The sequence below is a fragment of the Schistocerca americana genome, chromosome 11 (assembly GCF_021461395.2).
Source record: "Schistocerca americana isolate TAMUIC-IGC-003095 chromosome 11, iqSchAmer2.1, whole genome shotgun sequence".
In the NCBI taxonomy this organism is placed as follows: Eukaryota; Metazoa; Arthropoda; class Insecta; order Orthoptera; family Acrididae; genus Schistocerca; species Schistocerca americana.
Genome location: NC_060129.1, coordinates 42,568,051 through 42,582,109, shown reverse-complemented (window position 1 = coordinate 42,582,109; position 14,059 = coordinate 42,568,051). Strand labels below are relative to the sequence as shown.

The 14,059-nt window shown below is 39.2% G+C and overlaps 1 protein-coding gene across 2 annotated transcripts in view; it reads right to left on the bottom strand.

Moving 5' to 3' along the window:
- LOC124554161 (probable citrate synthase 2, mitochondrial) overlaps positions 1 to 14,059 on the bottom strand; it is a 236,619-nt gene that overhangs the window by 206,091 nt on the left and 16,469 nt on the right. The window contains exon 1 of one of the 2 annotated variants that reach the window (XM_047128231.1): positions 11,933 to 12,192. The exons of the other annotated variant lie outside the window; for it this stretch is intronic. Coding sequence (XP_046984187.1) covers positions 11,933 to 12,091 — 159 coding nt within the window. The 5' untranslated portion in view covers positions 12,092 to 12,192. Of the gene's footprint in view, positions 1 to 11,932; positions 12,193 to 14,059 lie in introns of those variants that run through there. 2 annotated transcript variants of the gene reach the window in all.

Sequence of the window (14,059 nt, the reverse complement as noted above, 5' to 3'; positions counted from 1 at the left end):
TTTGTCGCAATGCTTACTCCTATTGTCTTTGTCGCAATGCTTACTCCTATTGTCTTTGTCGCAATGCTTACTCCTATTGTCTTTGTCGCAATGCTTACTCCTATTGTCTTTGTCGCAATGCTTACTCCTATTGTCTTTGTCGCAATGCTTACTCCTATTGTCTTTGTCGCAATGCTTACTCCTATTGTCTTTGTCGCAATGCTTACTCCTATTGTCTTTGTCGCAATGCTTACTCCTATTGTCTTTGTCGCAATGCTTACTCCTATTGTCTTTGTCGCAATGCTTACTCCTATTGTCTTTGTCGCAATGCTTACTCCTATTGTCTTTGTTGTATCTTGTCAGTTTCTTTGTCGTGGTTGTTCATTGCAGGTTTCTGTATTGTAGTTTAGCGTTAATTTGCTTACTGAAGAGGCTTCTAACAAATCTGAGACCATCCAGTTCCGTGTTTTCGTGAAGAATTTGCCAGTTGACACAGTTGCAGTGTTTTGTGAAAAGAACTGCCTGAAATGACTTGTGACTGGGGCCTCAGGACAGCGAAGTGTGCTGACTACTTGCATAGCGATAGAAGAGTGATATATACGACACAAAAGAAAAAAAAAAAAAGACATTTCAGGTTGGGAATACGTGTTCTCATTTGAAGACTGATTCAAAGTGAAGATGTTTCCAGTGACTACTTTGTATGTTCTGTATGTTTTGACAGAGTGACACCAATGATGATGCAGATTTTGCATCAATAGAGGAAGAATTAAATATCCTGAATCAGAACTACAGGGGTACGTTTAAGTCCTGTTGAACTGTAGTCACTGAAATAAAGCTATTTATGAGTACATTACAGCAAAACTGACCACACTCTTCAAAGAAGAAATTCCATATTCAGAAGAAAATGAACCAAAGCACTCTTGCACTTCTCGCCAGGAATTTCACAAATATCAGTTCAGTTGCTGAATATTGTGCATACTACAGTGAAGAGGTGCAAGTTATTATTCCAGAGACATTTCGAACCACGTTCCAACAGTATCAAAGTACATGGTAGACACGTCAAGAAATGTGAGGTCTGTAAAAGGTGTCTTTGGAAGGCGAGATCCCTATTACAGTCATCCTGTAGAAGCTGCTCTAGTTCAAACAGTGCAGTCATTTTATCTGGAAGATATATGGGACTGTTCTCGCCAGAGTGCCAACAAGAAAGACTACAACTAACAGTTTTAGGTCAAAAAGGTGTGAAATTTAACAGGTACATGACTCGCAGTATTAAAGAAAATTTTGCAATTTTTGAGAGCAAATACACAACTTCACATATTGGAAGACAATTTTATGCACTACGACCTGAGTGGGTAGTTCCACACCCACCCAGAGATGGCTCTGTGTACTGCGCGAATTTTGAACTTTGAAGAACTTACTGAAGCACGTGACATGACACCTTGGTTGGGCGTGTAAAGTCATTAGTAGTCTGACGTAAACCAAGAGACTGTTTCTAGAACGTGGTGACTGCCCTGGAAAGGGAGGCCTGTCTCTACAAACGCTTGGCCTAGAAGACGTAGCGGATCATGCCCTTGTAGACGAAGCAGATAATGCTGCAGAAATTTCATATGCGACTCTGGATGAAAAACTAATTAAGAAAACTTGTAAACTTCGTGAATTGTCAGGGAAAGAATTAACACCAGCATCTGAAGAAATTGCGACAACACCAAACTGCAGAAGTAAAAGGGTGAGTACAGACCGAAGAACTACGTTTACTGCTTCACTGCAATTTTGCTGAGAACTGGTCAGTAATTCTCCCACAAGGAGTACAAGGGCATCATTGAAGTAATGACCAGGTTTACGGGAGTGATATTTTCAACACAAGTGGCGGACGCTGCAGGAGGGGCGTACTACATCACGGTGTGATTTGCCGTTGAATTTACGAGGAAGTTTGTTCCTAGAAGTCAACCAATGTAATTCTTCCTCCTACGTATCTCGCGGAAAGACCATTAAGGCAAAATTAGGGGGATTCGTGCTAACACTGGTACACAGTACACTTCAACACACCGAAAGGTACTACCGAAGCATACGAGGTATTTCACAAAGTAAGGTGATTATATTTTTATGAAAAATTGTTTTTTTACCCATCAATACTCTTGTCCCGTTCAAAGTAATCCTCCCCTCCCCCCCTTTCAGATACTATACACTTCTGCCAACGCTTCTTCCAATCCTAAGCACTCCTCATAAGCACTTTTTGGTACAGCCTTGAGTACTTCCAGCGATGCAGTTTTTATTTCTGCAATCGTTGAAAGTCTTCGTTCTTTCATAGGCCTCTTTAGTTTTGGAAACGAAAAAGTTGCAGTGGGCCAAATCCGATGGCTGAGGCATTATTGTTGTGTTTTTGCAGAAAAATCTCACAAGCAACGGTGAATGAGCAGGTGCATTGTGAAGCAAAACCGACGAATTGTTTTTCCACAATTCCGAACGTTTTTTTGCATATTTCTTCTTTGCTTCTCGCAAACGGCGCATAACGTCAAGGTAATACTCTGACCGTACGACCTTGAGGCAAAAATTCATGATGCCACGGTAATTGAGAGAACAGTGAACAAAACTTCGACATTTTATGGACCTTGGCATGTTTTTTCGGTCTTGGCTCTCCGGGATGCTTCCATTGGAACGGTTGGGCTTTAGTTTCGACGTCATAAGCGTAAACCCATGTTTCGTCACCAGTTATGACCCTTTTTAGCAAATCAGGACAACCATTGACGTCATTCAAGCGCCCCTGAGCGATGGTCATGCGACGGTTCTTCTGATCAGAATTTAGAAATTTCTGGAACAAACTTCACTGACACGTCTCGTGCCCAAAACATCCGAAAAAAATCTCATGACAGGAGCCGAGCGGTATGCAACCATCCTCACCAACTTCGACGATTTTCCAAAACAATTTTCTTCACAGCTTCGACATCATCTGTTGTGCTGTGGCGTCCAGAGCGAGGTTCGTAATTGCAATATTCTCGGCCACCTTAGAAGAGCTTTTACCATTTGTACACTTTTTTACTTAGAGCAGATTCACAGTATGCCACTTTAAGGTTTTTAGAGCACTTGATTCCATTTTTCACACAAAATTTGATGCAAATTCTTAGTTCCGTTTTTATAATAATCGAAAATTGCCGAGCACACTGAAAACGCCTAAGTTAGCCGTCAAAAACAAACTCAAGTACGCTGTACACTTTAAACTGTGAACATATATGCCAACATGAAAAAAAGATCGATAGCAGAATATACGTTTCCCGCGAAATTTGAAAACTCGCCTTACTTTTTTCAACGGCCCTCGTTCAATTAGACGCAACAGGAACCGGGAGGTTCAGAAAGCGGCTTCAACGACTAATCTCTCAACAGAATGCTTAACCCGTAACTGGTACACCTGGGTCCCAGGGACCCGAGCGAAATTTCTTTTTTCCAGCTCCGTGATGTGTGTGGTAGCACTGACTTCCCTCTCCCTGTACTCTCCTAACAATCAACTGGCTACCAGCCCACAACATTGTTGCAGGCGTTTCTTTGTTAGTTTTGTTTCTATAAAGGTGATCGGGTCCCGTGGACCCAGGTGTACCGTTAGTGAAAGTTTTCTTTTCGTGGCATTATTTCCGGTATCTTGGATTTACGGTGTAGTGCTTCAGAAAAATGAGCGAGGAAGATACTACAGATAATCTGAACGAACCATTGGACAGTGATATTGAAGACATAAGTGGAAGCGACAGTGACTATGAAATTAGTGAACATGAAACTGGAAGTGATGAAAGTGATGATGGAGACAGTAACAACGAACAATCTGGAACTAATTATATCTATGGAAGAAACAGATTCAAGTGGTCAACAACACCCAGCATACGTGGAAGAACCTCTCAAACCAACATCATTGCTCCAATTCACTTTCCTGGCATACGTAATGCAGCTAGACAGGTAACAGAAAAGACCCCTCTAGCATTTTGGGAACTACTTTTCAGCAAAGAAATGATTGCAGAGGTAGTACTCAGAACCAATGAAAAGATTATGTCATTGCCACCTGAGTCAAAAAAGAATTCTTTTTCAAATCTAACAGACAGTACTGAAATAAAAGCTGTCATAGGTCTTTGTTATTTGTGGGGAGCCTTCAAGTCAAACAACGAAGATCTGAATGGTTTATATGCTACAAACGGCACTGGTAGACCAATTTTTAGGGCAACTATGCCCTTGAAACGTTTGCTGTTTTTATTACGTTGCCTTCGTTTTGATGATGCAGCAACCCGTGACGCAAGGAAACTCACAGATAAACTGTACCACATCTCTTGGCTCTTCAATTCATTGATAGAAGCTTGTCAAGAAAACTATTCAGTCGGAGAGTACGTCACTGTTGACGAAATGCTTGTAGGATTCCGTGGTAGATGTCCATTTAGGATGTACATTCCATCCAAGCCACGGAAATACGGTATAAAAATATTTATTCTAGCTGATGCCAAAATGCACTACTGTTTGAATGCAGAGATATATTCGGGAAAATCAGCTGTAGCCATCCCGCGCCGTGTCCTCTTACCAACAGCTGTTGTCATGCGGTTGGTTGAACCAATCAAGGGAAGTAACAGAAATGTGACAGGGGACAACTGGTTCTCAAGTGTGGAGTTGGTCAATGAGTTGTCGAACTGTAATTTGACTTATATTGGCACCATGAGAAAGAACAAGGCTGAGCTACCACCAAGCTTTTCAACAGCAAAGGGCAGAAATGTGTCTTCTTCAATCTACGGATACTCTGGTTCTGTAACAATACTTTCACACGTCCCCAAAAAGAACAAGGTTGTCAACCTGATATCGACAATGCACCATGGAGAATGTATGGTGGAAAATAAGCCTGAAATAATCCATGACTACAATAAAACAAAAGGTGGAGTTGACGCACTTGACGAAAAGACGCATAATTACACGACTTCTAGAAGAACAAGGCGGTGGCCTATGGCAGTCTTCTACACTATGCTAGATATAGCAGGTGTAAATGCTTTTGTTTTGTACCATGGGAAAGAAGATACTGATGATGTGACACGCAGAGAATTCCTCATTGAACTAGGTACACAACTCATAAGTGATTGTATGAAAAGAAGATTGGATTCTCCATTTTTGAGAAAAGATATCCGAAATTCCATTTGTGATATTCTAGGCATGACCCCCTCCAAGGCATCAGGAACATCCCAGGTTCACAGTGAAGCTGGTGCTACTAAATCGAAGAGGAAAAGATGCTCAGTGTGCCCATCTAAAAAAGACAGGAAAGCATCCCGGGCGTGTGCCAGATGTCGAACACCATTATGTTTGGAATGTTCCACTGCTTTATGTCCAAACTGTTTCGGTAGTCTGGATGAATGAAATAACTGAAATGGACTGGTGAAGATGCTGTATAATTGAAACCTAATATTTTGTCATAATTTCTGCTATTTTCAAAGATCACATAGTCATTTAGCTGAGAAATGTACTAAAATTTATCCAAAAGTTGTGCCTGCAGAAATTTTTATATTGATTTTGAACTTTTCTTCTGGCTTACTGTTGTGAAGCATAGTACATTTTGTGTTTAAACGTGAAGTTTCAGTTGTCTATCTTACTATTTGTAACTGATGTGCAGGACTTTCCAAAAGTATATTTTTCACATTTCGTATTTTATGCAGTTTATTGTCCTTTTTTGTAACATCTTTAAGGTATGACCATAAATGAGGAATGTGGTTTTAAAACATTAGTAACAAAACATTAATAAAAGTTTCATATTTAAATTTCATTTAAATGTGTTTTTTTTACCAAAATATACTCAAAACTTGGGTGGGTCCCGAGGACCCAGATGTACCTTATGTGTTACAATTTATAGGTGTACCAGTTACGGGTTAAGCAAGCGAGGTTCCACGACAAACCAAGGAAGAAGAGAACACTGAGCAAACAAGAAGGAACAGAAACGCCCAACTACTGTGCATACATCAGAGTCACCTACAAAAATGTTTAATGTCGCGATACTTAGTTGCCCCAGTCTAATACATACATTTAAATTTATCCATGTTATATGAGGTCTGCAACTGTATTATAAGTTATGTGGAATATATTTTGCTGCAGTCACTTTTTACAAATATTTTATTAGCATAATGCATTTCGGCAGCATGCTGCCATCATCAGGTGCATTACACTGTTACTTATACATCAGCTGACAGGTTATGTACATTAGCTGTGTATGCCAGTGGGGTTAAGAATCGAAAAATAAACCTGTATGGAGAAACACAGTAATATGTACCCGTATTGAAGATTAGGGCTTTTGTCTAGATGTATTGGCAATATGGAGACTGTTACATGGATACTTAATGAAAACTTTTCTGTCACTGAAATAAGCATTTAATGTTGGAGAAGTTTTTGAAGAAGTTAACATTACTACTTTCAAGCTTATCATTTAATAATACATCTTCATGTGCTGTGCCATGAATAAAGATTTCCAGTTCTTCATAGAAGTCCATTTGGGGTCCCTTATTCTTTTTATACCGAAAAAAGAAGGAACCAAGAAATGCAGCGAGCACAGGACAATCAGCCTCATTTCACATGCAGTCAAAGTGATGTTAAGAATAATTAATAAAAGACTTGAGAAAGTAATGAAGCAGAATCTTGGCGAGGAGCAGTTTGGCTTTAGACTGAATACGGGCACCAGAGATGCAATAGGGCTCCTACGAAATTCGGGAGAAAGGTTTATTGAAAAAGGTTGAGACCTACATATGTGCTTCATCGATCTAGAAAAGGCATTTGACAATGTGGTTTGGGATAAGAATTAAAGTGAGAGGAGAAAGTACAAACTGGATCGGACTAGGAAAAGGAGTAAGACAAGGATGATGTCTACCACCTACTCTTTTCAACCTCTACTTGGAAAATATAACTGAAAAATGCTCAGTAGATGACAAAGCGTAGAAATTGGAGGAAGAAGAGTAGGGTATTTGAGGTTTGCTGATGACATGGTCCTTCTAGCTACAGGGAAAAAGAATTAAAGGATTTGGTGAACACCATTGCAACTAATGGAAAAAAATATGGAATGAAAATTAACACCAAATTTTAAGTATCTTGAAAGCAGGATAGACACCGACTGGAAGTGCACCACAGAAATTAAAACAAGGATAGCAATGGCAAAAGAGGCGTTTTACAAGAAAAGGAGAATTTTCTGCAGCAGTCTGGACAGACAACTTAGGGAGAGACTCATAAAATGTCTTGTATGGAGTGTTCTATATGGTGCTGAAACGTGGACTATGACGAAAAATGACAAAGGCTGGAGGCTTTTGAGATCTGGACATGGCGGAAGATGGAAAGAATAAGTTGGATGGACAGAGTAAAAATGAAGAGGTACTGAGAAGAGTGGGAGAGGAGGGACAGTTACTAGATGTAATAAAGAGAAGAAAAGATTGGGCATATATTAAGAAAGAATGACGGTTATGTAGAAGGGAAAAGGAAGCGAGGAAGGAAGAGATTCCAGATACTGGATGACATGATGGACGGTACAACATACAGCAGCCTTAAGAAGGAAGCAATGGATCGCAGAAAATGGAGGCAAAGGACCTGCTAACATAGCAGCGAACTGATGATTCTTTTTATATAATATATGAAAAGTTGTGATTTACCTGTTACTGTGTGCCAGAAAATGAAATCGCCAACAGAAATGTAAGTAAACGTATTAATATATTACGTAATCATGCTATTCACGTAATGTACACACGGTAACTGATTTATCCTTCCATACAGGTTTATTTTTCGATTCTTAACACCACTGGCACAAACAGCTAATGTACATAACGTATCAGTTGATGTATAAGTAACTGTATAATGCATCTGATGATGGCAGCATGCTGCCGAAATGCATTGTGCTAATAAAATATCAGTAAAAAGTGACTGCAGCAGTATAAATTATTCCACATAATGTAATACAGTCGCGATAAGTGTGAAAGTGTTGCCGTTTGGCAGCTGGTGAGAGGCCCTCTAAGCGGTGAGAAAGTAGACATGGACATGCATCGTAATTATATCACACGTTTTATTTTTTTCTCCTAAAGGAAATATAGTTTTGCGTTCCATGCATTAATAAATTGCCAAGGGACATTAATTACCGTGTAAAAAACGTTATGTCACTGATTCAATGACACTAGCTACAACTCATTTATGAAGTACCTGTACATTGCAGCGTACTCTGCTGTCAGCAACAGAATGTACCTACGTATTTCATGCATGAGAAACTCTGTTGTCTTATTATGACAGGCACTTTTCTTGACACACAAAGTTTTTATGGAGCCTAATAATTTGCCCATTCTTACGAATCACTACTTTGATAGACGAATATCTTTGCAACTATAATTACTTTTGCTTCAAAAGCGAATACGTTTAGAACTCTTACGTTTGTTGCTCAGATGTAGCAACAATTGAATTTGTTTCTACTCTTATGACGCCTGAGCGGTTTTCCCTTCAGCTACACGTGTGGTGGCTGTTTGGTACATTAAATAATGTAGGTATCACATTCCATACAGGTTTCCTACGTTTTAGTCACTCATCTGACTGGAAGTGCAGCGATTACGTTACACTATTTGGCCTATACAAATCCAGAAAACTTTTCTATTTTTTATAAATTGTATCTAGTTGCCACCTCACTCCGTAAGTCTAAACACCTTTTTAAATCTAGATACCTTGCACGAAAGGCTCCCGGAAGCAATATTACGCCGATTCAAACAGAGCCATATGGTGCATATGCAGATAGCCGGGAGCTCGGGAAGCTTGATTAGTCATTCACAATGAGATAGTGCCGCCTTTTGTGTTCCATTCTTTCTCCACACCAACAGCTGTCGATAATTATTACATCTGCCGCCCCCCCACCGCCTTTCTCATCTGTGTATCCTCAACTACAAGGGCGAAGAAACCTCAGCGCCTGGTACACAGAGGTCGAAATAAACTACATTTTACACTAATATTTCTAAAATAGGATGAACTGCAACACCACAAGATGAATATTTCTAAAGATCACGTACGTCAAGTGAACGGTATCTGCATCTCTATCCATAGTCTGCAAACCGCCGTTTGCAGAGAGCACTTTCAATTTTCTGAGTCATTAAGGCTCCTTCCCGTCTACATGAATGGAACGTCGTAAGGAGGATTGCTTCAAAACCTCTGTGCGCGCTGTATAGACATCTTGTCAAAACCATACGGAAACGATACGTAGGGACGTCTTCGTGTAGTCCTAGATTGATCGCGGTAGGTTTGTTCTTTGAAGTTAAAAAGTAGGTTCGTGGCGTAGTTTGCGATCCCAAGTGTTTTCCCACTTCAAATATGTCAGCATATGAATAACACTGTCCTGGGTCAAACAATCCTGAGACCACCGTGCCGCCCTTTTTTTTCCTTTACGTTCAAGGTCACCCGTTCTGTTCGAGTCCTAAACACGTTCAAGCAATTTCCTTGCATAAGTACCACGAGATTTTTGTGAATCATATTTTTACATATGAATTCAGAGATTCAATCCGTGACTCACTGACATAGGTTTTCGTTTTGTGAAGTGCACAATTTTACATTCTGATCATTCGAAGGAAGTTGCCTATGTTTGCACCGTTTTCAAACTATCATAATCTGACGGAACATCTGTGTTAATTTCTTCAGTCCGTATTTCGTTACACTAACTCATTTTGCCGCAAAATGTTTGAGATTACTATATGTCTGCAATGTCAGTAAATTTACAACATTCACATTCACGTTATGTTAACCGATTCTCGGCTTACAAGACTATCGTCACACTATCTTACGATATTCGCCAACTGTGTGAAATGTGACATTAAGAACGGTGTCCGAAGACACAGTAAATATGTTGAACACGGCACTAGCAATGTAATGAACACGTTAAAAATACCTTTTACTAAATACATATAAAGGAGACAAACCAGAGAAACATTAACACTAAACCTCGAAAAAAAAGATGCCTATATAGCAACTTAAATTGATGATAAAAAAATTAATACATGACAAGAGTTCTTCTGAATACACTGATGAAGAATTACATATGGAAATTAATACGCAATCGTGATATCACCTTCCAAAGTAACACTTTCAGAAACAGTATTAGGCCTATATTAAATTTACTTTTTTCACGTATTAACTATATATTCTATTACTTGTTTGTGAAATTAGGAGCGGGCAATTCCTAACAACGGTAATGTTAATCTGCCAACTAAATTTTTTGATTTCACACCATGTGATTTCTTTCTTAGCGATATTTGGAATCCTGTATACGCCATGATCCCTATTCCCGAGTTCAAGGCCGAATATCGGCCCGTAATTTTAGAGAATGAGGTACAAGTATGCCGGGAAGTTAGGGACTATTTCATCGAAAGAACGAGGGGCTGCGAGCATTTGCTTAATATATGTCACACATCACAAGCACCACACACTGGAATATGTAAATTACTAGTTTTTATCAACAAATTCGTATTTTTGCATTCTGAAGTGTCGTTTATGAGACACCCTTTACATTAGAAAGGCAACATGAAAAAGCTACCGAAATAAAATACTACGCAAAGAATCTGAACATTGTTTCGCCATCAAAATGCACGTGAAATGGAACATACAACAGGCTGAGACTATGAACATTTCCATGTTTACAGAGAAGCTTATATTAAGTGCTACGTACGACTATATACCTGTACTTTACGTACCAGTACGTTCCACCGATAAAAATGTACTATTATCTTAACGTGAGAATTAATTCTGATAGTACTGCTAGTCTGCAATCCACAGTATCATTCGTTTAATTTGTTACACTGGCTGTTCAATAATCTTTCAGTTGATTCTCTAAATTTTAAACAGTTCTTAGTCCCAACTTAAAGATAATTTCAGTACTTAGAACTGCGCACACTGAACGCTAGACACGTAGACGGAAACGATCTGCCAATTAAATAATAATAAAACTAATGACGATAGTAAACTAATGAAAATAGTTACATCTCATGTCCCGTTATTGCTTTTACACAATATTCTTGTCTCTGGTAACGCACAATTTCTTTCTGCAGTTAAAAAACCCTGCAGCAATTCTTAGTACCTACCACAAGCCCACAATTTACGTTGAGAATTTTACCATTATTTTCATCAGGTTTTTATTTTCTACAGTCCATGCACATCTTCGATTTTTCAGTAACCCTGTTGGTACTTTCCTCTTTTCTGACTAATTCCAACACCGTCCATAAGCAGTTAAGTTCATCAAACTGCGCATATAACAGGTGGCAATGATGATGCTTAATTAAGTAAATCAGTATGTTGCTCTAATTTTAGAGTGTTACTTTAGTGCATTATGATAGTAACAGAAAACCGGGTCGACAGGATAGCTTTGTTAACACTTATTCGACTGGAGGGTGATACTGGACTACTTTGAAACCTTGGTTGTGGTGACAGACTAATTTGTAGTGTAGCCCGAGGTCTAGGTTAAGTGATCATCTGGACGTGGATACGAAGTCAATGTTGTAATAACGAGCAGTTTTGTAGCCAGGTGGTAACGTTCCTGCCATATTTAACGCACCTTTTATCCTTAAAAACAAACTGCAACGTACATTCATTCATAACACAGATAATTAACTGTCTCCGAGTATTTTTATACATATTACGTATATACATTGCACATAATCCACGAAAAATGGAAAAGGATCAAGTATACAAATTCTACTCGCTTATTCTGTGTGGTGCTATACTCTACGACAAAGTCAGCAACATAATTAGCACCTCATTCCAACAATGAATTTCTGGTTCTCTTGTTGGAACATACAAAAACCGTTAGCAGACCGCAACACAGTGTACAGTACTAAAGTTTAGCAAGACAGATTTCGAAGAAACTATTTACTGAGACATGCAAATCCCCGTTCACTTATAATTTAACAGTCTCCACCAAGCCAAAGACAGAAAGCCAACATTAAGCGCAACTGCTTACCGCATCTGTCGTTTCTTCTACAACCTCCCTTTCTTTTATATTCGGATGGTTTGCTCTTGAAGTTGAGATGCTTCTGCAAAACTTAGGTGTTAAACTGCCTGCTAAACAATCACGGTAAGCATACTTTTCGAACGCTACAAGCACCCTTCTCATCGCCATATTGCGGACACTACGCTGCCTAACGGCAGTTACAGGAAAGAACTTCCCTATTACCACTGAAACAAATGCAATTCCGTACTATCGCGCTTCAACGCGGCCACAAACGTAACGATCGGAATAAGGCGATTAACTGACCAGCTGGCAACAGTTTGTTGGAGTTGGCAGAATGCTCATGCAGAGTTAACGGAGATAAGGTGTTGGGCGCGTGTTCAGCACACGCGTACCACGAGGGGAATTCGCGCCAACCATTTTTTTTTGCCCCTAGCCTCCCATCCGAGTGACCTTGAACTCAGTCCTGACCTGTGTGCAGTTCGTCTGAACTGCGTCCCGATAACACCACTCCGCTGCGACTGATAGGTCTATCAGGTGTGGGGAATCCTCTCTCTCTCTCTCTCTCTCTCCCTCTGCCCCCCCCTCCTTTTTTCTTGGTCCGCCTGACACCTCTTATAGCCCGTCCTTCCTTGCACCAAAAGTGCCTTCATCCGCCAGCCTTCAGTGCCTTTATTGTGCACATGTACATCCTATTAATAAAATAAGGCAATATATACATATGATTTCGTTCCCTTTGATAAAGGAATGTCGAACTGAATTTATGCACGGTTGAATAAAATATATTTCTTCGCACGTAATAAAAAAAGGGATCTTGGAAGTCAATTGCCCCGCAGTTCCCACTGCTTGCTCCTTTCGTGTCATACGTAGTAAGACATCTTTCCAAACTCTGCTCTAGATAAATTCTTTGCACACCACACATTTAAACATGACCGACTTAACGCGACACCTTTTAAAGATTATCTTTTCTTAACTGAATGGAGGAATCAATTTAAATATATCGTATTTAAATGTTTTATACACAAGACCATATCATACAGGAGACAAGTTTGAAAAGGAATCAGCTCCAACCCATTTTGTATATCTACGTCTATATCTGCAATCCACCGTGAGGTGCATGGCAGAGGGTATGACCCTTTGTACTCATTTACAGCTAATTCTTTGCAAAGTGTTACAACCAGATGTACGAGTTGGTTGGTTCCATCAGTGACTCGTTGATATTCTAGTTAAAGTATAATTTTTTCGTTTTATGACGTGAAAAACTAAACTTTTAGAGCAACTTGCCAATTTCTCCACCAATTTGAAATCTGATCAGATCTGAATATTTATGCAGTTTCAGAGAGAGAGCATATACGCATCTTAAAGATTGACAAGTTGTGCTCATAAAAATATTTTAAACTGCTTCTGTAGTGTTTAAGTAAGCAAGTTGAAAAAGCTGCTCGAGAGTTAGGGAACAGTTATTACGGGAAGTAAATTGGACTGTAAACATAACCATACATTTTTAACGAGGTCATTTCGTGGGGTAGTACATAAAAGAAAAAAGTTTAAAAGTAATCTTTGAAATAAAATATTTATGCATAGTAAGTAGCATTTTTACTTATACTATATTACTTAAAAATTAGAGTAAGAGGTTTATCCATAATGATTTTAATTTGGATGATAATGTGTGTATTCAGATCCCACGAGTCCAACAATCGCCGATTCTTTAGGACTCTACTAGCAGCGGAATCTAAAGATTCCAGCGTCTTGGGCATCGATCCTTTGTTATAAAATCTTTTTAGAGTTCTCATTTTATCCTTACAGCATTGAAGTCATACGAAAGTAGGTAAAGAAAGGAGCAGACTAGGAAACTATAGTCTCAAATGCCACTATACTTGACAGTAAAGCAATTTGCTTGTTGTTTTCACTGGAAATTTTTTAACATTTAAAAATGTGTATTATCCAGAAGCACATGCCAGCTGTTTAGTACATTCAGTAATTTTGGTATCAATACTCTCTTCAGTATAGTCACAGACTTGACACTGATTAACAGTGTTACATTACAAAGCGATGACCTAAGGACTTTTTTTTTATACCGGATTATCACTGAACAGCTGTTCAACGTGGTGTGTCCGCGTGCCCATGGGTATGGGGGGGGGG